The sequence below is a fragment of the Podarcis raffonei genome, chromosome 1 (genome assembly GCF_027172205.1).
Source record: "Podarcis raffonei isolate rPodRaf1 chromosome 1, rPodRaf1.pri, whole genome shotgun sequence".
Taxonomy (NCBI): domain Eukaryota; kingdom Metazoa; phylum Chordata; class Lepidosauria; order Squamata; family Lacertidae; genus Podarcis; species Podarcis raffonei.
In genome coordinates this window covers 3,712,086-3,735,561 of record NC_070602.1, presented here as the reverse complement: position 1 = coordinate 3,735,561, position 23,476 = coordinate 3,712,086, and the positions used below count along the sequence as shown (strand labels likewise).

Here is a 23,476-nt window from a genome sequence, read left to right as displayed (position 1 = left end):
TGATGAGTGACAACCTTGGTTAGTGACTCCACAGCGGGAGGCATCTAGGGCAAAGGGGGCACCTTCAGCCCTGGCATGTGAGCAGGATGCTGCGTTCCCCAGAATTGTTACAATATCTGCTCACTGCCAGGATCTTCAAAAAGCAAACACCCTGTACTCTTGGCTGCTGATTGTGCTTTCCACAGTGCAGTCATTTGTGTGTGTGTTCCCTCTTGCATGCTGATACCTCGTCCCCTTTCCCACTGCTGTGTGGTCCCAAGTCCTTCACCTTGTTGCCATCTTCCAGTCTCCCACGACAGAACTTGTGTTGAATCTTGTCTGCAGAGGTTCCTTTTTAACAAAGGGCAGAAATAATAATAATTTATTATTTGTACCCCGCCCATCTGGCTGGGTTTCCCCAGCCACTCTGGGCGGCTTCCAACAAAAATATACATCGAAATGTCACACTTTAAAACCTTCACTGAACAGGGCTGCCTTCAGATGTTATCTAAATGTCAGGTAGTTGTTTATCTCTTTGACATCTGGTGGGAGGGCGTTCCACCGGGCGGGCGCCACTACCGAGAAGGCCCTCTGTCTGGTTCCCGGTAGCTTTGCTTCTCGCAGTGAGGGAATGGCCAGAAGGCCCTCAGCACTGGACCTCAGCGTCCGGGCAGAATGATGGGGGTGGAGATGCTCCTTCAGGTATACTGGACCAAGGCCGTTTAGGGCTTTAAAGGTCAACACAGAAAGGTCTGTTGTTGTTGTTGTTTGCTCAAAGAGCAACAGAGCTGGGTCTTCCCCATCATGTTACAGTCAGTTTTTCTTTCTAACGCCCAAGTGAAATGCCAGCTGTCATGACAAGTGGCAGGAACAGAAGAAAGGCCTTCTGGACCACGCCAATGGCCCACCAAGTCCAGCCTCCTGTTGTCAGGAGTGCATACAGGAGCCAGGCCCTGTGACCAATAGGACTTTGCAGGACTGGGGCCTTCCTAAGTTTGTTCTGAAGAGGCAAGGTGAAGGGATATAAGGTCAGCATTTCCCTTTGGCTCTTTGCCACAGCAACATGCTTCCTGCCATGCGCATTCTGAGCTGAGCAGCAGAGCTACTGTTGGAAGAGCAGAAAGGGCTTGAGGATCTGAGAAAGCGGAAATACATTCCCCAGTCTTTGGAGAATTCAGTTGGTATCTCTTCATCATAGGTGTCCATCTTTGGGGCCAGGGGGAACCTTTGCAAACCAGAGGAACTGTTGTGGATGCCACTTGTGAGTTGCAGCTATGCCCTTCACAGATCTAACCTAACCCCTGCCAAAAAATCTCCCCCCACTATGTGAGTAAAGTTGGCAAAAAGAGATTTCTCTTGGCTAAAGTAGCTCATGTGTTTGTTTACTGAGATGCCAGGACAAGAAAATTGGTGCGATTGCGCCTGGGGGCTGGAGGGTGTTCTGCGCACATTGACACATTTAGACCATGTTGGCTGGGGCTGAGAGTCCCAGCTTCTGAATCAGTGAAAGCTGGTAATTGAGTTGTGGATGGGACTGGCCTTGGTGCCTGATAAGAAAGTGTCATTTTGATGAGGAGGAGGAGATTTCTTCCAGCTCCCTCAGTATGGCCTGATAAGCGCTGTGCACGAGATCAATCGCTGGAAATAAATGTGGTGTGAGATCACTGGCCTGGATAGCTTTGCTGGAAAGTGGAGCAGAGGACAGGTGTCCCACAAGCCATGTGCCTTGCTGCTGAACATGTGAGCGGAATCGCATTTGCACATGCATGTAACTGCTTGATGTTGCAGGCCCCAGGGGGTTTGCTTGCAGGTGTGAGCAAGCCTTGAGGATTGCCTGACCTTGAGTTGACACCTCTTTATGACTTTTGTTTCATTGGGCTAATTTCATTGGACTGTGAATGCCTTGACACAAAAGGCGTTGAAGAAACAACACAATCCCTTTTAAAACTGGTGTATCTGAAAATAAAGGGCTGTTAGCATCATTGCTGCGCCCAAGGCATTTTTCCTCTCTTTTATGGACTTAAATTTCTATACCACTTAATTACAATCATCTCTAAGTGGTATAGTTTAGATTTAGGTCAGGGGTGTCCAAACCTTTTTCAAAGAGGGCCAGATTTGATGAAGTGAACGTATGTGTTGACCTTTTTAAAGGATTAAAGTTGTTCAGCTTTTTTAAGGATTTTACCCCAGGAAATAAACTGCCACAGGGGCTGGATTAAACCAACCGGTGGGCCGGATTAGGACCCCGAAATGGACTTTGGACATGCCTGATTTAGGTAGTGGTTTCCCTCCCTCCCTCCCTCTCCCCCCCCCATCTATCTATCTATTGGGAGACATTCTGCACAGAAACATGTTTGTACCTTTAAGAACAGTTTTCTGTAAGGTCTGGGCTGATTGGGTACAGCTGGCCATGACTACAAAAGGAGAAAAGCTTTGCTGTTTGTTGTTTTGAAATAAAGTCCTTATTTAATTTGGTTTTACACCGGTCTCATGGTGTCACAATCTTCTGTCATTTGCCACCAGAGGAAAATCCCCCTCTAACACTATCATCTATCTATCATCTATCTCAACTCACCAAAATCCAGTCCTGAACATGGTTGTGTTTTGAGACCCCCATATCTCGGCTAGTCTTTGGGCCTTCAGATGAGAGATGAGTTGTGGCCAAGTGGTCTTTCCAACACTGAGGGGTATCCATCGTGCTCTTTCTGCTTCGATGAAGATTTGTGCTTGCCCAGTGCTAATCTACTCCTCCTCAAATCTGATCTGGAAGATTGGGGAACCCACAGAACAGATTTCAGGGTCATGTGGGGAGAGGAGAAGGGGAGGAAGTTCTACTGCGCAAGTGTGAATCCTGGCATTGATGGCGCAAGTTATTTAGCACTCCATCGGACGCAGTCCACTGACTCCCCCTCTGTGCCCCTCCAGTTTGGCATATTCCTTCCTCTCCGAAGCTGATCTTGTGTAAGCGGCCTTTGCCAACCAGCGGGGTCTCCGAACAAGCCCTTGTAAAACTGGGTGAACAAGCCGGTTCTTACAGCTGTGCCCTCGATAATGGATTTTCTTCCCAACACGGAGAGACTAATCCATCTCCCCGGCAGGCCCTGTGGACTGCGCTGACCTTGGAATTAATGGTGAGACGCCTCCCAGAGGGATGCTCAAACCGGGAGCCCTGCGCTCTGAATTTTATTCCTCTCTCTATTAGTTGTAAAAATGGGTGTAAAAGGTTAGTCAATTAACAAGGCCAGTCAATTAAGGGAATTGGTTGGCGGCCCTGTTCCTCCCCCAAACCCAGCAGGCTGGTGCCAAGCGATTCCCCCTTTCGCCCGGCGAGGATTTATTAAGTGCCTAATGAGATCTCATCAATACGTCGTCGAAAGGTCCCTATGTTTCTTCCTCCCCAAATTTCATTTGGACGTTTTTAGACAAAGCGGCTGAAAATGTGCTGATCCCCCTTCTGTGAGTGATGGAGGATTGGGAGAGATAAGCGCCCTTTGGAGGAGAGAGTCTGTTTATTATTATTTTTATTATTATTTGTTTGTTTGTTTGTTTGTTTGTTTGTTTATACCCCGCCCATCTGAATAGGTTTCTCCAGCCACTCTGGGCAGCTTCCAACAAATATAAAAGCATAATAAAACACAGAACATTTAAAACTTTCCTATACAGGGTTCCAATGTCTTCTAAAAGTTGTATAGTTATTTATTTCCTTGTCATCTGATGGGAGAGCATTCCATGGGGTTCTAATAATCAATCTATTTAGCAATATGCAGGTAGCTGCTGTCTCCAGAATTTGAGTGGGCAGGTCCTTGGGGAGAGATGTCATTGAGCAGGAAAGGGCCGTATCTCGGTGTTGGAGCAGCTGCTCTGCATGTAGAAGGATGTAGACCATCTTTAGCATCTTCAAGTAGGACAGGGAGGGATACCTGCATGAAATCTTGGGAAACTTCTGCCAGTTGGTGCAGACAGTAGTGAGCTACATGGACCAATTATCTGACTTAGTGTGAGGCAACATTAGGGTTTCAAAAAGTGAAAATCCAGATTTTTTGCAAGATCTCTTAAAAAGTTTTTGAGCTATTTTTTTTTTTAGGAAATTCACCCAAAAATCAACACTGGGTTGCCATATGGCTGGGTTTTCCCAAACATTTTTACCGATTTTTGAAAATTCTGCCCAGACGCTATTTCCGACGGACGAATCTCAGATATGTCTGGGAAATTCTGGACTTATGGCAGCCCTAGGCAACATCCATATTAAGGGGCATCATGGACAGGCCAATGGTGATGAAGGTACTTCCCAAACAAATGTTTCCCTTACCCAACTGGTGTGCAGAAGGAAACACATCACCGGCCGTGCCAGTATAGATTATTCAAACCCATAATGCCGCGCTACCAGGGCTGGCTCAATATATTTTGCTGCCTGAGGCAGAATCAGAAATAGCAGCCCTCGTTACTCCATCCTGGGGATTAGGATCCAAGGCTGGCCAGGTTAATTTGGCCCCTGAGGCAGGAAATCCCACAAGAACATCTCCTTGTCCCTGAAAGTAAACATGGAATAGAAAAGAATAAGTGTCCGTTCATGACACCAGAAATCTTAGTCTAACAATAGGGCCGGCTCTGCGATGAAAGCAGATCTGACATTACTATGGGAGTTAATGTTAACCCTAGATGGAGTAAGTTGGCCTGGGGAGGCTGCCTGGAAAGGGTGCAAGTTGCGGAACTCCTCTAAAGTAACTGGGTTTCATTCATCATTCTGGAGGGCCCCCAAACACTGCAGTTGTGTGGGGAACAGCCGAGAAGAAAAAAGACCTTGGCGATGGACAGTTGCGGGTCCTTCTCTGCAAGAGGACCAAAGCAGAAAGGGAAGTTTCTCAGCAGAGAGGTAGAGTTGTATTCCTTGAAAATTGTATGCCGTTTTGGGGAGGCAATTGGACGTTGAAGCTTGAGGTCTAACGTTGATGTTGGCCAGTTGGCAGCTTCTGTGAATGACTCATTGGAAGTCCTTTGCGAATGCGATGCTCTTCTGGATATCCACCATCTATGAAAAATGACTTCATTCATAGGATGTTTCCAAGTGGACAAGTCCAAAATCCCTTGGGGAATGTATTAATTAAGGAGGCAGGTTTTCCTTTTAGTTGGGAACTCTCCACTTGCCCATCCATAGTAAGGTAAAGGGTAAAGGGACCCCTGACCATTAGGTCCAGTTGTGACCGACTCTGGGGTTGCGGCACTCATCTCACTTTATTGGCCGAGGGAGCCGGCGTACAGCCTCTGGGTCATGAGGTCAGCATGACTAAGCCGCTTCTGGCGAACCAGAGCAGCGCACGGAAACGCCGTTTACCTTCCCACCAGAGCGGTACCTATTTATTTACTTGCACTGGTGTGCTTTCGAACTGCTAGGTTGGCAGGAGCTGGGACCGAACAACGGGAGCTCACCCCGTCACGGGGATTCAAACCGCCAACCTTCTGATCGGCAAGTCCTAGGCTCTGTGGTTTAACCCACAGCACCACCCACACCCCGTTCTCAAGTAGACAAGCACAAAATACCTTGGGGAATGGATTAATTAAGGCGGCGGGTTTTCCTTTCAGTTGGGAACTCTCCACTTGCCCATCCATAGTAGTATTGTTCAATTTCTTTCTCAGCATTTTACTACAGTAGTTGGGTGCCCTAGGAACGATTTAACCATTGGGTCTACTCACATTGGGAACATCCCAATATTTTCCCTGTTTTGGGGGGGTCTCCATGCTGGGACATGGGTGGTGCTGTTATCTAAACAACAGAGCCTAGGGCTTACCGATCAGAAGGTCGGCGGTTCGAATCGCCGCAATGGGTTGAGCTCCCGTTGCTCAGTCCCTGCTCCTGCCAGCCTAGCAGTTCGAAAGCACACCAGTGCAAGTAGATAAATAGGTACCACTCCAGCAGGAAGGTAAACGGCGTTTCCGTGCGCTGCTCTGGTTTCGCCAGAAGCGGCTTAGTCCTGCAGACCACATGACCCAGAAGCTGTACATCGGCTCCCTCGGCCAGTAAAGTGAGATGAGCGCCGCAACCCCAGAGTCAGTCACGACTGGACTTAACTGTCAGGAGTCCTTTACCTTTTTTTTAATGCTGGCTTTAATTGCAAAAAGAGAGCAGACCCCTAATCCGTTCATGCCAGGACAAAACAGAACAGCCTCCGATTTTGAAGTCCGCTCTTTTCTGTTCCCTCTTGGCATTATTAGCAGCTGTTCTGAACCGTCGCTCACTTTTTCCTTCTCCCAGGATGCAGGATTATTTTCTGGGCTCTGTGCATGCTTGGCTTAGAAAAATAAATCGAGATTCCTTGCCAAGAAAACAACATTCTGCAGTACATGGAAGCAATGCTCGTTAAGGAAATATTTGCATATGTTTGCTTATTTCTGATATTGACTCTGGATCCATGTGCAGTGGTAAAAAGGTAAAGGGACCCCTGACCGTTAGGTCCAATCGTGGCCGACTCTGGGGTTGCAGCGCTCATCTCGCTTTACTGGCCAAGGGAGCCGGCGTACAGCTTCCGTGTCATGTGGCCAGCATGACTAAGCCGCTTCTGGCGAACCAGAGCAGCGCACGGAAACGCCGTTTACCTTCCCGCCGGAGCGGTACCTATTTATCTACTTGCACTTTGACGTGCTTTTGAACTGCTAGGTTGGCAGGAGCAGGGACCGAGCAACAGGAGCTCACCTCGTCATTGCGGGGATTCAAACTGCCGACCTTCTGATCAGCAAGTCCTAGGCTTTGTGGTTTAACCCACAGCGCCACCTGCGTCCCTCATGTGCAGTGGTGCTCTAGCACAATTCCCGATCATTTCCATTCCTCTGGCATAGAGAAAGATGCTGTCTCTGAATGGGAAGGTTAGCTATGCTCTGCCTCCTCCATTGTGCCTCAAAATATCAGTTGCTGAGACGTGTGTGTTGTGTTCGAATCCTGCTTCCAGGCTTCCCACAGGCATCTCATTGGCCATTGTGAGAATGGGGTGCTGGACTAGATGGGCCCCTGGTCTGATCCAGCAGCCTCTTCTTACATTGAAGGTTTTATTTGAGGGTGTTAAGTTGTCATTATGGGATGGGTGGGGCAGCCAGAGTGTGACTTGCTAGGCACCAGTGGCAACTAAGGGCTGTTCACATGTTCCGTTCGACTGTATAATCCAAGTACACAATAGTTGAGCTGTACACTTGTACGCTTATTCACATGTAATGTTCTTTTCCCCCTATCCAGTCGTACCTTGGTTTTCGAACAGCTTAGTTCTCGAACCCTTTTGGCTCCCGAACGCCACAAACCCGGAAATGGCTGTTCCGGTTTGTGAACTGTTTTTGGAAGCCAAACGTCCGACAGGGATTCCGATTGGCTGCAGGAGTTTCCTGCAGCCAATCAGAAGCCGCGCTTTGGTTTCTGAATGTTTTGGAAGTCAAACAGACTTCCGAGCAGATTCCGTTCAACTTCCAAGGTACGACTGTATAATTTTTATTGAATTTCCAAATTTTTACAAATTAAATAGTTACATTGTTTCAACTAGTGTCTTCCTTATATTAAGAATGCTGCAAACCCGGAAGTAGGCGTTTTGGTTTGTGAACTTTGCCTTGGAAGCAGAACATGTTGAGTGTGTTCCATTTGTAAATTGAGTCCCCCGCTGCTATGGGAAAGCACGCCTTGGTTTAAGAATGCTTTGGTTTAAGAACGGATTTCTGGAATGGATTAAGTTCGTAAACCAAGGTACCACTGTATTGTTGTTATTAATTAATGTTAAATACTATTTATAAACTTATTCATACATTTTTTTAAAAGCAAAGTGGTGTGCAACATAGAATATATGAAACCTAACAAGGACAATAAATCAATATAAAGCCATAAAACAGGATACCAAATCCCCAAAGTATGTCACTGGTCCTGTTGCAGTGTAAGAATATTGTAAGAAATCAATATTTTAGTGTGGCAACACCCACATTTTGGAGCTCCTTACCTACTGACATAACTATACCCTTTTTGTCTTGAAACTTCTTGTTGTTGTTGCAAGCCTTCCACACTTAGAGAATTCTGGCATGTCTTCCAATCACTTTTGCTCACTCCGGATTTCAGCTTTTTGCAATGTTTTTACATACTTGCTTTCAGCTTTCTCTTACCGGTCATTTTAATGTTGGCGGCTTTCTTTGTAAGCCACTTAGAGGATTTATTGCAAGCAAGCAGCATCTAAGCTCTGCCATGAAAAAAAGAAACAAACAAAAGCAAATTTGCACAGTCCAGCAAGAGGAACAGCCCAGCGCACGTGCCTCCAGGCCTGCCACTCGAACCGATAACCGGGCTCTTGATTTATCGCAGGGCCTCCCCCCCAAAAAACATGTGTGTTTGTGCTGTGAGACAAAGTCCACTGGGGGTGAGCTCCCCAGCCCCACCCCGGCCGCTTTTAATTGACAATATATATTCCTGTAGAGAAGAAAAGGTCCGTCTTCCGGCAGCAGATGGCCGGGTGGGAGCTGGGAGGGTGAGGAGATTTCTCTGGGCGAGAATGCCGAGCTGCAGATGCTTCCACGGGTCTTGAGCCTGGTCATTGTGCAACTTGGAGGCCATCTGTTCTTCCAGGCAGCGAGGGCTGGGCGTCTATCGGAATAATGCGCTCCTGGAATCCAGGGCGGCGGAGCTAGTAATGCACGTGACCTTCATCCAGCTGCAGAACAACGGCCATCTGGGCCAGGATACCTGGAGTGGCAACAGAGCCCCTGGAAGCGCCCCCTTTTGTCTCCCGGCCGACGGCTTGCCTTCTGGGGCGCCATTTTGGGGTGGCTTGACCTCTCGCCTCGTTTGCCTCCTCTTCACAATGGGCTCTTGTCTTGAGCCTGGGCTATGGTAATGAGGATGTGTGTGTGTGTGTGGAGCTAAGCCAGCCAAGGAGGTTGGTGTCTGGATACAATTGGGGGCCCTTAATCTGAGCGGGCTTAGAGGGGATGCTTGCAGAAGCAACTGGATTGCCATTGGGAGAGCTTTGATGGCCAGCTCTGCTCCCGGCAATTGGCCGTCAGAATTAAACCAAAGTAAAATTACACACTTCATTTGAATAGGAAGAGGTACATTAAAAGTATAGTAAGTTGCCCCTCTTGTGACTGTTGCCTAACGTGACTATTAAATTGCATGTTGTGTTAGAATTGTTCAAAGCCAAGCTTGTAATAATATATCTATGCAAATATTGTGAATTTTAAAAATTAGAAATTTGAGGGGAGTGATTAATTTGGACGTTCCTGGAAGAAATTGAAATTAGTGCCTACGCAGCTGTATTCTGCACTTTTGACTGCAGATCAGATTGGTGAACCATTGCCTTTTACTGCTCCAGCCCAATGAGGCATTTATTTTGTAGTTTTTGTATGGGAAAAGCTTGAGAACTGGGATTTTCATTAAAACAATGTCAAATAAATAAATAAATAAATAAATAAATAAATAAATAAATAAATAAATAAATAACTAACCGAAGTTGGCAGGTGCTCACAGAATCTTTCTGCAGGTTCTGGATTTTCGGAATGTTTTTGCGGGTTTTTTTGAGAATGGCCTTTTTGTGGTAGGGGGCGGAGAAACGTTGTGCAAAAAGGCCTCACGGGGTTTTTTTGTATTTCTCCCCTGGTTTCCCCTGCCCCCTCCAATTCTCCTTAAAACTTTTGTGGCTGTTTGTAAGGTGTATGATGATGATGATGATGATGATTAATTATTATTAGTCTCCGCTGTGTTCCCTTTCCCTAAACCTTCAACAGTTGCATCCTCCTAAGGTTAGAGGACAAAGAATCTTATCTAGGGAGGGAATTCTAATAAACTGGGCTACACCCCACAGGGTTTATTTGGAAAGATACTATAGCATTTGTAATAAAAGTGAAACATATACAGTCATACCTCAGGTTAAAGTTGCGCTTCGCGGTGACCTGGAAGTAACAGGACATGTCACTTCTGGGATTCGCCGCTCACGCATGCGCAGACGCTCAAAATGACGTCACACGCATGCGCAGACACGGTGAATCGCGACCCGCAGACAAGGGTTGCGTTCGCTTCAGGATGCGAACAGGGCTTCGGAACGGATCCCATTCGCATCCAGAGGTACCACTGTATATATACATACACTGTGATCATACATTTATATGCACTCTTTCAGAAATTATTGCTTGTGAAGCCATTTTAATTGGTTTGCTGAGAGGCACAGCATCTATTTTCCATGCAAAATGTCCCTGCTTCAATTCCCATCATCTCCAAGAAGGACCAGGAGAGCCCTGAGCTGCTGCCTGTCAGTGTAGACAGTCCTGAGCTAGACGGACTCTGTGGTCCGACTCTGTGTACAGCAGCTTCCTAAGTTCCTTGTTATGCATTGCTACTATTGCAGATCCATATAAACCATACCCAGCCATGTATATACACATATATTTCAGAACAGCGCCTTAGAAGCAACTGGTGTAGGTGAAAACCAGCTGAATCATCTGCTCTCTTGACTTCTACACACCCACATATTTTTGCGCTTTGTGCGCACCTATGTGACTTCCAGCCCATACCCTTCAACTGTTCCCATGTGGGAAGGTGCAACCATTGCCTGCCATCTCCCTATGCATACAAGTTGCCATCGCAGGCAGAATTTGAACCTGGTGTCACTGCTCAGGGGCCCAGCTGTAATAATAATAATAATAATAATTTATTATTTGTACCCCGCCCATCTGGCTGGGTTTCCCCAGCCACTCTGGGCTGCTTCCATAGAAAGCAAAAATACACTAAAACATCACAGATTAAAAACTTCCCTGAAGAGGGCTGCCTTAAGATGTCTTCTGAATGTCAGGTAGTTGTTTATCGCTTTGACATCTGATGGGAGGGTGTTCCACAGGGCGGGCGCCACTACCGAGAAGGCCCTCTGCCTGGTTCCCTGTAGCTTTGCTTCTTGCAATGAGGGAACCGCCAGAAGGCCCTCAGTGCTGGACCTCAGCGTCCGGGCAGAACGATGGGGGTGGAGACGCTCCTTCAGGTATACCGGGCCGAGGCCGTTTAGGGCTTTAAAGGTCAACACCAGCACTTTGAATTGTGCTCGGAAACGTACTGGGAGCCAAGACCGATGTTATGTGGTCTCGGCGGCCACCCCCAGTCACCAGTCTAGCTGCCGCATTCTGGATTAGTTGTAGTTTCCAAGTCACCTTCAAAGGTAGCCCCACGTAGAGCGCATTGCAGTAGTCCAAGCGGGAGATAACTAGAGCATGCACCACTCTGGAGAGACAATCCGCGGGCAGGTAGGGTCTCAGCCTGCATACCAGGTGGAGTTGGTAGACAGCTGCCCTGGATACAGAATTGATCTGCGTCTCCATGGACAGCTGTGAGTCCAAAATGACTCCCAGGCTGCGCACCTGGTCCTTCAGGGGCACAGTTACCCTATTCAGGACCAGGGAGTCCCCCACACCAGCCCGCCCCCTGTCCCCCAAAAACAGTACTTCTGTCTTGTCAGGATTCAACTTCAATCCATTAGCCGCCATCCATCCTGTGTAATAATAATAATAATAATAATAATAATAATAATAATAATAATATTTATATCCCACCCTCCCCGGCCAGAGCCGGGCTCAGCACGGCTAACACCAATAAAATCTCAGTAAAAACATAATAGGGGGAAAAGAGAGGAAGGAGAAAAAAACCAATTTAAAATACAAGTTAAAATTCAATTTAAAATGCAGCCTCATTTTAAAGTAGCCAATAAATCAAGACCATAAGGGGGGAGGGAAACATAAGGTGGGACGGAGTCCAAACCAAAGGCAGGCGGAACAGCTCCGTCTTGCAGGCCCTGTGGAAAGATGTCAAGTCCCATAGGTCCCTGGTCTCTTGGGACAGAGCGTTCCACCAAGTCGGGGCCAGTACTGAAAAGGCCCTGGCCCTAGTTGAGACCAGTCTAACCACCTTATGTTGTCATCCGCGGGACATACCAGGAGAGGCGGTCCCGTAGGTACGTGGGTCCTAGGCCACATAGGGCTTTAAATGTCAAAACCAGCACCTTAAACCTGACCCTGTACTCCACCGGGATCCAGTGCCGCCCAGGCAGTGCGCATATTCTGCAGCTCTTTGCAAACATGCTGCTGCTGTGTTCTGTCTAGGCTGGATAAATGGATTGTTTACTCCAGAGGCTGCCAGTCCCTTTTGGGCTTGTGGAAACCTCTAGATTTTGAGTGAGTGCTATGGATGCGACTCCACATCTGGCTCCTTCTCTCACTTCTTCCATGAGCACAGCCAGGATTTTTTAAATTGGGAGAAACGCCCCCCCCCCACAGGACATTACGGGGGGCAGGCTTCTGTTAGGGCAGCAGAACCTCAGTTAATTGAGTATTTTTAACGCTTTTCAAGACTTCTTGAGGATTTGAGGGGCAGCTGCTCCCACCCTTGGCTACTCCCATGCTCCTTCCCCAGTGAATTCTCCTCCCACCAGAAAAAGTATATACATGTAATGTAAAGGTAAAGGGACCCCTGACCATTAGGTCCAGTCGTGACCGACTCTGGGGTTGCAGCGCTCATCTCGCTTTACTGGCCGAGTGAGCCGGCGTACAGCTTCCGGGTCATGTGGCCAGCATGACTAAGCCACTTCTGGCGAACCAGAGCAGCGCACGGAAACGCCGTTTACCTTCCCGCCGGAGTGGTACCTATTTATCTACTTGCACTTTGACGTGTTTTCGAACTGCTAGGTTGGCAGGAGCAGGGACCGAACAACGGGAGCTCACCCCGTCGCGGGGATTCGAACCGCCAACCTTCTGATCGGCAAGTTTAACCCACAGCGCCACCCACGTCCCTATATACATGTACATCCCCCTTTTTCACGCAATCTTGTGAAAGATGGAGCCAGCAGAATTAATCTGAGCCTTTTCCAGGGAGAAAAATGTATCCATGTTCACTCAAGGATGTCATGGGGTCCCAAATACCATGCTGGGCAGCCCCATATTAAAGGATTTGTTTGTTTTGAACCACAGTGGACAATGCCATATGGAAGCTTCTCTCTGTGTGTGCTCATTTTTACTCCCAGTTTCACCTTGTTCATGAAATGAAAAGCAAACGTCCCTCGTTCCTTTTTGTCTGGTGCCAGAAAGAGTTGCTTGCATTCTTCCTTTCTGCATTTCCAGACATTTTTTTTTTATCATCACAGGTCATTTGAGGGAAACGAGAAACCAGTTCTCCCTAATTCCTTAATTCCACTGCCTCTAAAGCAGAGCAGGCTGATCGACACAATGTTTAGCAAATCTTTAGGCTGCTTAAAAAAATTATTATTAGGATTCTTTGTGAACTTGGTTGGCCAAATCAGCCCCCAGTTTCTGCGCTCAAATCTGTGACCTTGGAGAGAGCGTGTGTGGTTTTTTTGCAAAACCCTCTGTGCATTCAGTGCGTCAGGCATCAGACAGTCACATGTTGTGTTTACATTTTACTTCCTGGACAGATGAGGGGAGGCTGAGCTATCTCCTGGAAATACCCCCCCCCCATTTGAAAGCAATGGAATTTGGTAGGTTTGCTCTGTGTCAGGGCCCAGGTTCCATGCCAGGAATAAATTAATTAAAAAGTTCTGGAAGAACATGGTTAAAAAATATACTGCTTCACGAACTGTAATCTTGGTGCATGTTTAAGTGTTTCCAAAATCAGCCCCTTGAGGCGAACCCCAAAGTCACTGGGAAATCATTGTGAAAACCTGTGAAAACCTATGACCTGCCCTCTGGGATTGTCCCTGAGATGAAATCAGGAGTGGACCTCAGTCAGGTACACACCCTCCCTCGATGCAGGTGGGAGTTGGTGCCTGGAGAGCCAGCATTTTGGGAGGAAATTATGCCTGACGAGTTCCCATTGGGGAGCTTGTGGGCTGTGCTATAATCAGTGATGGAGTTTTGCGTGTTCCAGGCATCCCTGGTGGTTGGACAGGGAATGTGCTGTCTGAAATTCTGGAGAGTGGCTGCCAATCAGCACAGACAATACTGCTCTTAGAATATAATAATAACGATGATGATGATGATGATGTTATTATTTATACCCCGCCCACTCTGGGCAGCTTCCAACACAATATTAAAATACAGTAATGCATCAAACATTAAAAGCTTCCCTAATAATTTTATTAAATAAAAAAATTCCTTCCAGTAGCACCTTAGAGACCAACTAAGTTTGTTATTGGTATGAGCTTTCGTGTGCATGCACACTTCTTCAGATATGAAAGCTCATACCGGTAACAAACTTAGTTGGCCTCTAAGGTGCTACTGGAAGGATTTTATTATTATTATTGTTTTGTTTCGACTACGGCAGACCAACACGGCTACCTACCTGTAAATAAATTTGTTATTTATACCCCACCCATCTGGCTGGGTTTCCCCAGCCACTCTGGGCGGCTTCCAACAAAATATTAAAAACACAATACAGCATTAAACATTAAAAACTTCCCTAAACAGGGCTGCCTTCAGATGTCTTCTAAAAGTCAGATAGTTGTTTATTGCATTGACATCTGACGGGAGGGTGTTCCACAAGGCGGGCACCACCACCAAGAAGGCCCTCTGCCTGGTTCCCTGTAACTTCACTTCTCGCAGTGAAGGAAGCGCCAGAAGGCCTTCGAAGCTGGACCTCCATGTCTGGGCTGAATGATGGAGGTGGATCTCAGCCCAAGACCTGTGTACTTCCCTGCTTGAGTTTGGGGTCTCCCTCACCCCCCCCCACTTCCCAATCTTTCAGATTATGGAGCAGGAGCATGCAACAGGAGTTCTGAAAAATAGAGTGACCTAATCCAGTTTCCATGGCTACTCCAGTAGATTAATTGCATTTTTAGCCGTAATCTGAATGAGAAGCATTATTATTTTCGTGACGCCAGAGCTTTTGCCAAGCGCTCGGTGGCTCTGCTTTCAAATGCATCAGTCACATGAATGCAATTTTTAAAAAAATGAGCATCTTTTAAACGGAGGAATGTTAACGGCCAATTCCGCCCTTTTGGAAGCTTGAGTCTGGGTTGTGTGTGTGTGGTTATTGTGGGGGGGGGGCGGGTTGCAGCTTTGTATAAATAAGGAGTGAATTGTTCCGTGAGCGGCTGAGGGGGTGGATCTCCCAGTGGAGGAAAGGGGATGTTGTATCAGTTCAAAAACGCGTATGAACTGCTTTGATGCACATTTTAAAAATAAACCAGCCATTATCGTTGCCTGGCACTTGGAGAGAGGGGAGGAGCCGCCGCTGCCTGATTCCTACAGTAGCTAAAAGTGTTGTGCATGGAAAGACAGATGTTTAGCCGGAGGAGAGAGACGCAAGCTGGTGTGTCCTTGGAATGACACCGATTCTGGCTTCCTAGATATAGGCAAGGGGTTCCTCCTTGTCCTCATCCCCCTGCCCTGGGCGCTGCTCATCGCTGGGTAAATCCATGCGGCTGTGCAGGGAGGTTTTGAGGCCTCTACCTCTGCCCATTTTCTAGAAGAATCACAGAATCCTAGAGCTGCAAAGGTACCCTGAGGGTCATCTAGTCCAACCCCCTGCCGTCGCAGCTGAGAAGAAGCTCCAAGTTGCTGCAAACAGCGTGTGATTGTGCAGGGAGGGAGGCATGTTTCAAGCACTTGGAACGCTGTGATTTCAGTAAATATTTCAACTCCCCCTGCAAGGTTTGTTGTAGTTGTTTAGTTGTTTAGTCGTGTCCGCCTCTTTGTGACCCCCTGGACCAGAGCACACCAGGCACTCCTGTCTTCCACTGCCTCCCGCAGATTGGTCAAACTCATGCTGGTAGCTTCGAGAACACTGTCCCACCATCTCGTCCTCTGTCATCCCCTTCTCCTTGTGCCCTCCGTCTTTCCCAACATCAGGGTTTTTTCCAGGGAGTCTTCTCTTCTCCTGAGGTGGCCAAAGTCTTGGAGCCTCAGCTTCAGGATCTGTCCTTCCAGTGAGCACTCAGGGCTGATTTCCTTCAGAATGGAGAGGTTTGATCTTCTTGCAGTCCATGGGACTCTCAAGAGTCTCCTCCAGCACCATAATTCTAAAGCAGCCATTCTTTGGTGATCAGCCTTCTTTATGGTCCAGCTCTCACTTCCATACATCACCACTGGGAAAACCATAGCTTTAACTATACAGACCTTTGTTGGCAAGGTGATGTCTCTGCTTTTTAAGATGCTGTCTTGATTTGACTCTCAAGAGTCTCCTCCAGCACCATAATTCAAAAGCATCAAGGTAGCTACCCTGCAGGGTAGACCAGTACATTTGTTCCTTTCCGTCATACAGGATGGCAGAGATGGGAAGCTGGTTATTCTGCTGCATTTGTGTAACAAGGAACTGGGGACCCCTCGGGAACCCCTTCTTCATTGTTATAAATGGCCCCAAGAGTAGAGGGGGACAATTGACACTGGAAAATAAGGGTTGGGGGGTGGACTTCGTTGGACTGGTCATGTTGTGTGGATGCCTGATGATCGTCTTCCAAAGCAACTACTCTATTCCGAACTTAAAAATGGAAAACGTAATGCTGGTGGTCAACAAAAGAGGTTTACAGACTCTCTCAAGGCAAATCTTTAAAAATGTAGTATAAACACTAACAACTGAGAAACACTGGCCTGCGAGCGCTCCAGTTGGAGAACAGCCTTTTCCAAAGGTGTCATGGGCTTTGAAGACACTCGAACTCAGGACTCAAGGGAGAAACGTGCTAAGAGGAAGGCACGCTTGGCAAATCCACGCCATGATCAACTCTCACCAGGAAACCTATGTCCCCACTGTGGAAGGATGTGTGGATCCAGAATTGGCCTCCACAGTCACTTACGGACTCATTGTTAAAACCGTGTTTATGGAAGACAATCTTACTCGGCTACAAGTGATCGCCAAAGAAGAAGAAGAAGAAGGCATAGGCCTTCCCCTCCCAGGACCACAAAAAAGGGTAGTCACTCCCAGCACTGGGGTGGAATTTTTTTGTGGTCAGGAGCTGTCAAATACATGGAGGCAGTCACCTGAGCACATAATACCTGTCTGCAGGGCCGGATTTAGGTTTGATGCGGCCCTAAGCTACTGAAGGTAATGGGGCCCTTTATATGTCCAGCTGTCCTTTGTCAACAACAAATTGTCACTGGTTTTTCTGTTGAATATTTGCTATATGGTAATTTATTTGCATTACAGTGGACGCTCCGGTTGCGAATGTGATCCATGCGGGAGGCACGTTCGCAACCCGCAGTGTTCACAACCTGCAGCGCCGCATCTGCACACACGCAGGTCACAATTCAGCGCTTCTGTGCATGCACGATTTAGCACTTCTGCGCATGCACAAAGTGCCAAAACCCGGAGGTAATCCGTTCCGGTACTTCCGGGTTCGGCGTGGTGCACAACCTGAAAACGCACAACATGAAGTGTCTGTAACCTGAGGTATGACTATACAGTCATACCTCAAGATAAATACGCTTCAGGATAAGTATTTTCGTGTTGCGCTCTGTGGCGACCCGGAAGTAGCGGAGCGCGTTACTTCCAGGTTTTGCCACTCGCTCATGCACAGACGGACAAAATGACGTCACACGCATGCGTGGAAGCGGCGAAACGCGACCCACACACATGCAGACGCACTGTCGTGTCTTACATTCTGTTCAGGATGCGAACGGGGCTCTGGAACAGATCCCATTCACATCCTGAGGTACCCCTGTACTTTCTATGGAAAAGCGCACCTTGGTTTTGGAACTCTTTGGTTTTGGAACAGACTTCCTGAACGGATTAATTTTGAGAACCAAGATACCACTGTAGATAGAAAGGAGCAAAGCAGTGATATTTGAGGGAGCAGGCTAGCAGGCGGGGCTATGACTTACATCATAGGAGCCTACACAACACAAAACACTGTTGCTGTATGTAGGTTTTATTTTATTTGTTTTTTATCTTATATTTTGGAAATGCACATCCAGTTATTTTTTCCTTTTAATTTTTTGGGGACCCCCAAGAGAGTGGGCCCCTAAGCTATAGCTTGTTTAGCTTATACGTAAATCCGGCACTGCCTGTCTGGCTTCTAAAACATCTTCTGCAATAAATCTACTAGTCCCTAAGGTGTCAAAATCAGACTCTTGATTGGTTTTGTTGTTCTGGGCTAACAATGGGGTTTCCCCATCCTTCAGACTATCCACACCTGCATTTGAAAGAGGAAACTGATTTCTGTTTCTCTCTCTCTCTCTCTCTCTCTCTCTCAGCACTGGAGATCCCAAGACAGCGAAGAGTATGAGGCGGAAGGTAAGAGAGGAAGGCGGTAGCCCCTCTGCGGATCTTGTCTTAATTCATGGAGTTAGGGAGAAGGTGTTTCCCTCCTCCTAAGTTGATAAATACAAATAAGTGTTTTAAGTATAATGGACTCTATAGCGAGGGCAGCTATAGAGTGAGAAATGAATGGGTTTTTTTAGTGCTCTTGCGCTTTCAAATCAGAGCTGCAAAACGGGCAACTAGCACACTCTCGCTGTTTCAAAATGTGGGATTTCGGATCAGAATGCCAACGTTTCTGCTGGGTTTGCCATTTAAATTGGGTTCCAGCATTTCCACAGGGATAGGAGCCAACCCAGAAGTCGCCCTGCCTTCAAATTGTATTTATTCATTCATGTGCCTTGTTTCTGCCTCTCTCCCTCTCTCTCTCTCTCTCTCTCTCTCTCTCACACACACACACACACACACACACACACAACCACCCCCCCGCATCATGCTTTATTTCCCAACATGCTCTTGGGTTGCTTCCACATACTAACGCTTGCTGTATAGATTTTTATGGAGAGCTCTGATCTGTCCCAAGACATTAGCTGCCTTGAGCGGCTTCGCCACGTGGTCTCCAGAATTTCTTTTGCAAACTCGCAAGGGATGCCAGAGTGCAAAGCTCAGAATCAGGCTCCAGTGCAGAGTTCAGCCCTAGGTTCCTCTCTCTGAGCAAGGGAGGGTGGAGAGAAATATATTAGAATCAATTCCGTTGTTGCTAGACAAACAGATATTTTCTTCCTTTCTTTCATATCAAGGCAGTGTTGTTAATCTCTTTGGGGAGGGGTGAAATCCACACTAGAACTATAAAACCCTACAGGCTGTGAGTGAGCTTTCACGTTCTCCAGAACTCTCCGAAAAGAGAGAAGAAAAATAAAGCAAGTTTTTGGGAGAGGACACGACAGAGCTTCAGTCTGCACTTCATTATAGTCTCAGGGTGATGGCAGAAGTACTTTGCAAACTAATTAAATTAATGCAAGCTTCTCCAACCTGGTCCAGATGTTTTGGACTACAAATCCCAGCTGGCTGGGGCTTATGGGATTTGTAGTCCAGAACATCTGGAGAGCACCAGATTTGCAAAACTGAGTTAGAGTAGACCTGGAGTAAATAACCTCCGTTTGCAGGGAGGCCTACTGAGGCAAAAAAGCAGCAGCCACGCTTCTGAAGATATAAAAGCCAGAACTTATTTGAATTAGTCTCTGATGCTAGTCAGAACTTGCACATCCTGTTTCTGGGATTCCCTCCCCAAAGATGTTCTGCGGGCACCAACGATGCTTTCGTTTAGGCTCCCGACAAAACATGCTTTTCTTCATCCGGCAACATTGATTTCAGTAGATCAAGCAGTTATAATAATAATAAATAATAAAATTTTATTTATATCCCGCCCTCCCCAGCCGAAGCCGGGCCCAGAGCGGCTAACAGCAGTAAAATAATACAGGATTCTAAAATCAATTCATTATAAAATCAGTTCAAATCAAATTGATGGCAACCATTGGGCTAGAGTTCTGTAAAGAATTACCGAAGGAGGGGGTCAGGCTGTGCCTTGGCCAAAGGCCTGGTGGAACAGCTCCGTCTTGCAGGCCCTGCGGAAAGATGTCAAGTCCCACAGGGCCCTAGTCTCTTGTGACAGAGCGTTCCACCAGATCGGGGCCACAGCCGAAAAAGCCCTGGCTCTGGTTGAGGCCAGCCTAACCTCCCTGTGGCCTGGGACCTTCAGGATGTTTTTGTTTGAAGACCGTAAGTTCCTCTGTGGGACATACCAGGAGAGGCGGTTCCCTAGGTACGAGGGTCCTAGGGCGTATAGGGCTTTAAAGGTTAAAACCAGCACCTTAAACCTGATCCTGTACTCCACCGGGAGCCAGTGTAGCTGGTATAACACCGGGTGAATGTGAACCCGTGGCGAGGACCCTATAAGGAGTCTCGCCACAGCATACTGCACCCCCTGGAGTTTCTGGGTCAGTCTCAAGGGCAGCCCCACGTAGAGCGAGTTACAATAATCCAGCGAGTTACGAATCTCCCTCATGGATTTGCCTTCTGCTTTCAGCAACTAGTGCTCTGCTTTTGGTCCCTTACCTTTCCCGCCCCGATGTGGCCACAGTGATCCATGCGACGGTCACGTCCAGGCTTGACTACTGTAATTCGCTCTACGCGGGGCTGCCCTTGAAGCTGTCTCAGAAACTCCAGCGGGTGCAAAATGCTGCGGCGTGGCTCCTCACGGGGTCTCTGCCATGGGATCATATTCACCCAGTGCTTTTCCAGCTGCACTGGCTCCCGGTAGAGTACGGGGTCAGATTTAAGGTGCTGATTTTGACCTTTAAAGCCCTTCACGGCCTAGGACCCTCGTACCTACAGGACCACCTCTCCCAGTATGCCCCACGGAGGACCTTAAGGTCCATAAATAGCAACACCCTAGAGGTCCCGGGCCATAAGGAAGTCAGATTAGCCTCAAACAGAGCCAGGGCCTTTTCAACACTGGCCCCACCCTGGTGGAACGCTCTGTCTCATGAGGCCAGGGCCCTGCAGGATCTGATTTCTTTCCACAGGGTCTGTAAGACAGAGTTGTTCCGCCTGGCCTTTGGCTTGGAGTCAATTTGATTCCCTCCCCCTCTTTCCCCGGTCTTGGCTGGGGAAGGCGGGGTATAAATAATTTATTATTATTATTATTATTATTATTATTATTATTATTATTATTCTTATTATTATTATGCAACAATTCTTCTTAAGATATGTTTTGAAAACTTCCTGTTGTTGTTGTTGTTGTTTTGTTATTATTATTATTTTCTTCTTAACCGTGTTTCTTTTTCAAGACAACCTTATTCTTCTTTTTCCCCCTATAAGGTCAGTTGAGATTCTGGAATCCCGACGACCTGAATGCCTCCCCAAACATCTCCCCCACTCAAGACTGGATAGAGGAGAAGCTGCACGAGGTCTGCGAGAGCCTAGGCATCTCCAGAGACGGGCATCTCAGCAGGAAGAAGCTGGTCTCCATTTGCAAACAGTACGGCTTGCAGAATGTTGACATGCAGGTACCCATTCTGAGCACCTTCCCCTTCTTCTCAATTCAGGCTGGCTGCCATGGCTGCAGATATAATAATAATAATAATAGTAATACAGTGGTGCCTCGCAAGACGAAATTAATTCGTTCCACAAGTTTTTTCTTCTTGCGAGTTTTTCGTCTTGCGAAGCACGGTTTCCCATAGGAATGCATTGAAAATCAATCAATGTGTTCCTATGGAAACCGCCTTCAGACCAGGTCCGGGGACAGTCTGTCCCCTGACCTCTTCTGAAGGCTGGGGGGGGGGACAAGGGCTTTTCTTCCCACCGCCAGCCTTCAGAAGGCTGTTCTGAAGGCTGGCGGTGGGAAGAAATCCCTTCTCCCCACCTCCCGCCCCGCAAGCTCCGGGGACAGGAGGGCTTTGCTGCCGACCGCCAGCATTTTAAAAGCCCCCGGGACAGCGGAGACTTCTCCGCTGTACCGGGGCAATCTTAAAATGCTGGCGGGCGGCAGCAAAGCCTTCGCTGCCGACCCCCAGCATTTTAAAAGCCCCCAGGACAGCAGAGGTCTTCTGAAGGCAGGCGGTGGGCGAAAGTCTTTGCTCCCCCCCCCCCCCGCCTGCCTTCAAAAGCTGTCCGGGATAGCGGAGAAACGCGCTGCGCTTCTCCGCTATCCTGGGAAGGCAGGCGGGGGGGAGCAAAGACTTTTGCCCCCCGCCGGCCTTCAGAAGAGGTCCAGGACCTCTTCTGAAGGCCGGCGGGGGGCAAAAGACTTTGCTCCCAACGGCCAGCATTTTAAAAGCGGTCCGGGATAGCGGGAAAGTGCAGCGCGCTTCCCTGCTATCCCGGACCGCTTTTAAAATGCTGGCGGTGGGGAACAAAGCCTTTCGGCCCCCGCCGGCCTTCCTGGACCTCTTCTGAAGGCCGGAGGGGGGCGAAAGGCTTTGCTCCCCACCGCCAGCATTTAAAAGAGGTCCCCGGAGATTTCCCTATGGGCTTTCTTCTTGCGAAGCAAGCCCATAGGGAAATTCGTCTTGTGGAACGACTCAAAAACGGAAAACTCTTTCGTCTTGCGAGTTTTTCGTTTTGCGAGGCGTTCGTCTTGCGAGGCACCACTGTAATAGTAATTTATTTATACCCCACCCTCCCCGGCCAGAGCCGGGCTCAGGGCAGCTAACACCAATAAAATCACAGTAAAAACATGATAGGAGGAAAAGGGGGGGCAATTTAAAATACAGGTTAAAATGCAATTTAAAATGCAGCCTCATTTATAAAGCTAAAGGTGAAGGGACCCCTGACCATTAGGTCCGGTCGTAACCGGCTCTGGGGTTGCGGCGCTCATCTTGCTTTACTGGCCAAGGGAGCCGGCGTACAGCTTCTGGGTCATGTGGCCAGCATGACTAAGCCGCTTCTGGCAAACCAGAGCAGCACACGGAAACGCCGTTTACCTTTCCGCCGGAATGGTACCTATTTATCTACTTGCACTTGTGACGTGCTTTCGAACTGCTAGGTTGGCAGGAGCAGGGACCGAGCAACGGGAGCTCACCCCGTCGCGGGGATTTGAACCGCCAACCTTCTGATTGGCAAGCCCTAGGCTCTGTGGTTTAACCCACAGCGCCACTCGCGTCCCATTATAGTAGCCGATAAATCAAGACCATAAGGGGAGGGAAACATAAGGGTCAGACTGAGTCCAAACCAAAGGCCAGGCGGAACAGCTCTGTCTTGCAGGCCCTGCGGAAAGATGTCAAGTCCCGCAGGGCCCTAGTCTCATGAGACAGAGCGTTCCACCAAGTCGGGGCCAGTAGTGGTTCTCCCCTTTTTCTGCTCTATCTGAGGGTGTATTTTGATTCTTCTCAGGTGGCAGAGGACGTCTTCCGAAACCTCGAGCACGACAGCACGATGAGCATCGAAGACTTTTTCTACGGCTTCTTCAAAATTGGGAAGCCTCTCCCGCCTTCAGCTTCGACTCCCTACAGACAACTCAAGCGCCATCTCTCCATGCAGGTGAGAAACCTCAGGTGTACTCCCCCCTCCCCACCCCCATCTCAATTGTCTAAAATCAGTTGGATTTCACAAGGGTGGAAGAACGAGGAAATCCCAACGAAAAAACAATGGCAAGAAAAACTGGTGAGCTATGCGGAGTTGGCAAAGTTAACGTATAAATTATGTGAGAAGTGTAGCGTTCCCAAAGGAAGGAAGGATTGGACTCTGATTAATAGAATACACATGAGGCTTGACCAGCAAGACTCTGGGAGGAGGTGCTGATAATAATTCCTGTCCGCCCCTCGGCCCAGGTCATTTTATTCACAAAAGAACTTTTTACACAGT

General features: G+C 47.9%; 1 protein-coding gene across 17 annotated transcripts in view; it reads left to right on the top strand.

Moving 5' to 3' along the window:
- Positions 1–23,476, top strand: part of NIN (ninein) — a 131,843-nt gene that overhangs the window by 54,373 nt on the left and 53,994 nt on the right. For all 17 annotated transcript variants that reach the window (XM_053386586.1, XM_053386331.1, XM_053386241.1 and 14 more), the window contains 3 exons: positions 18,109–18,148; positions 20,993–21,180; positions 23,006–23,152. In XM_053386586.1, the coding sequence (XP_053242561.1) occupies positions 18,109–18,148; positions 20,993–21,180; positions 23,006–23,152 (375 nt within the window). The remainder of the gene's footprint in view (positions 1–18,108; positions 18,149–20,992; positions 21,181–23,005; positions 23,153–23,476) is intronic.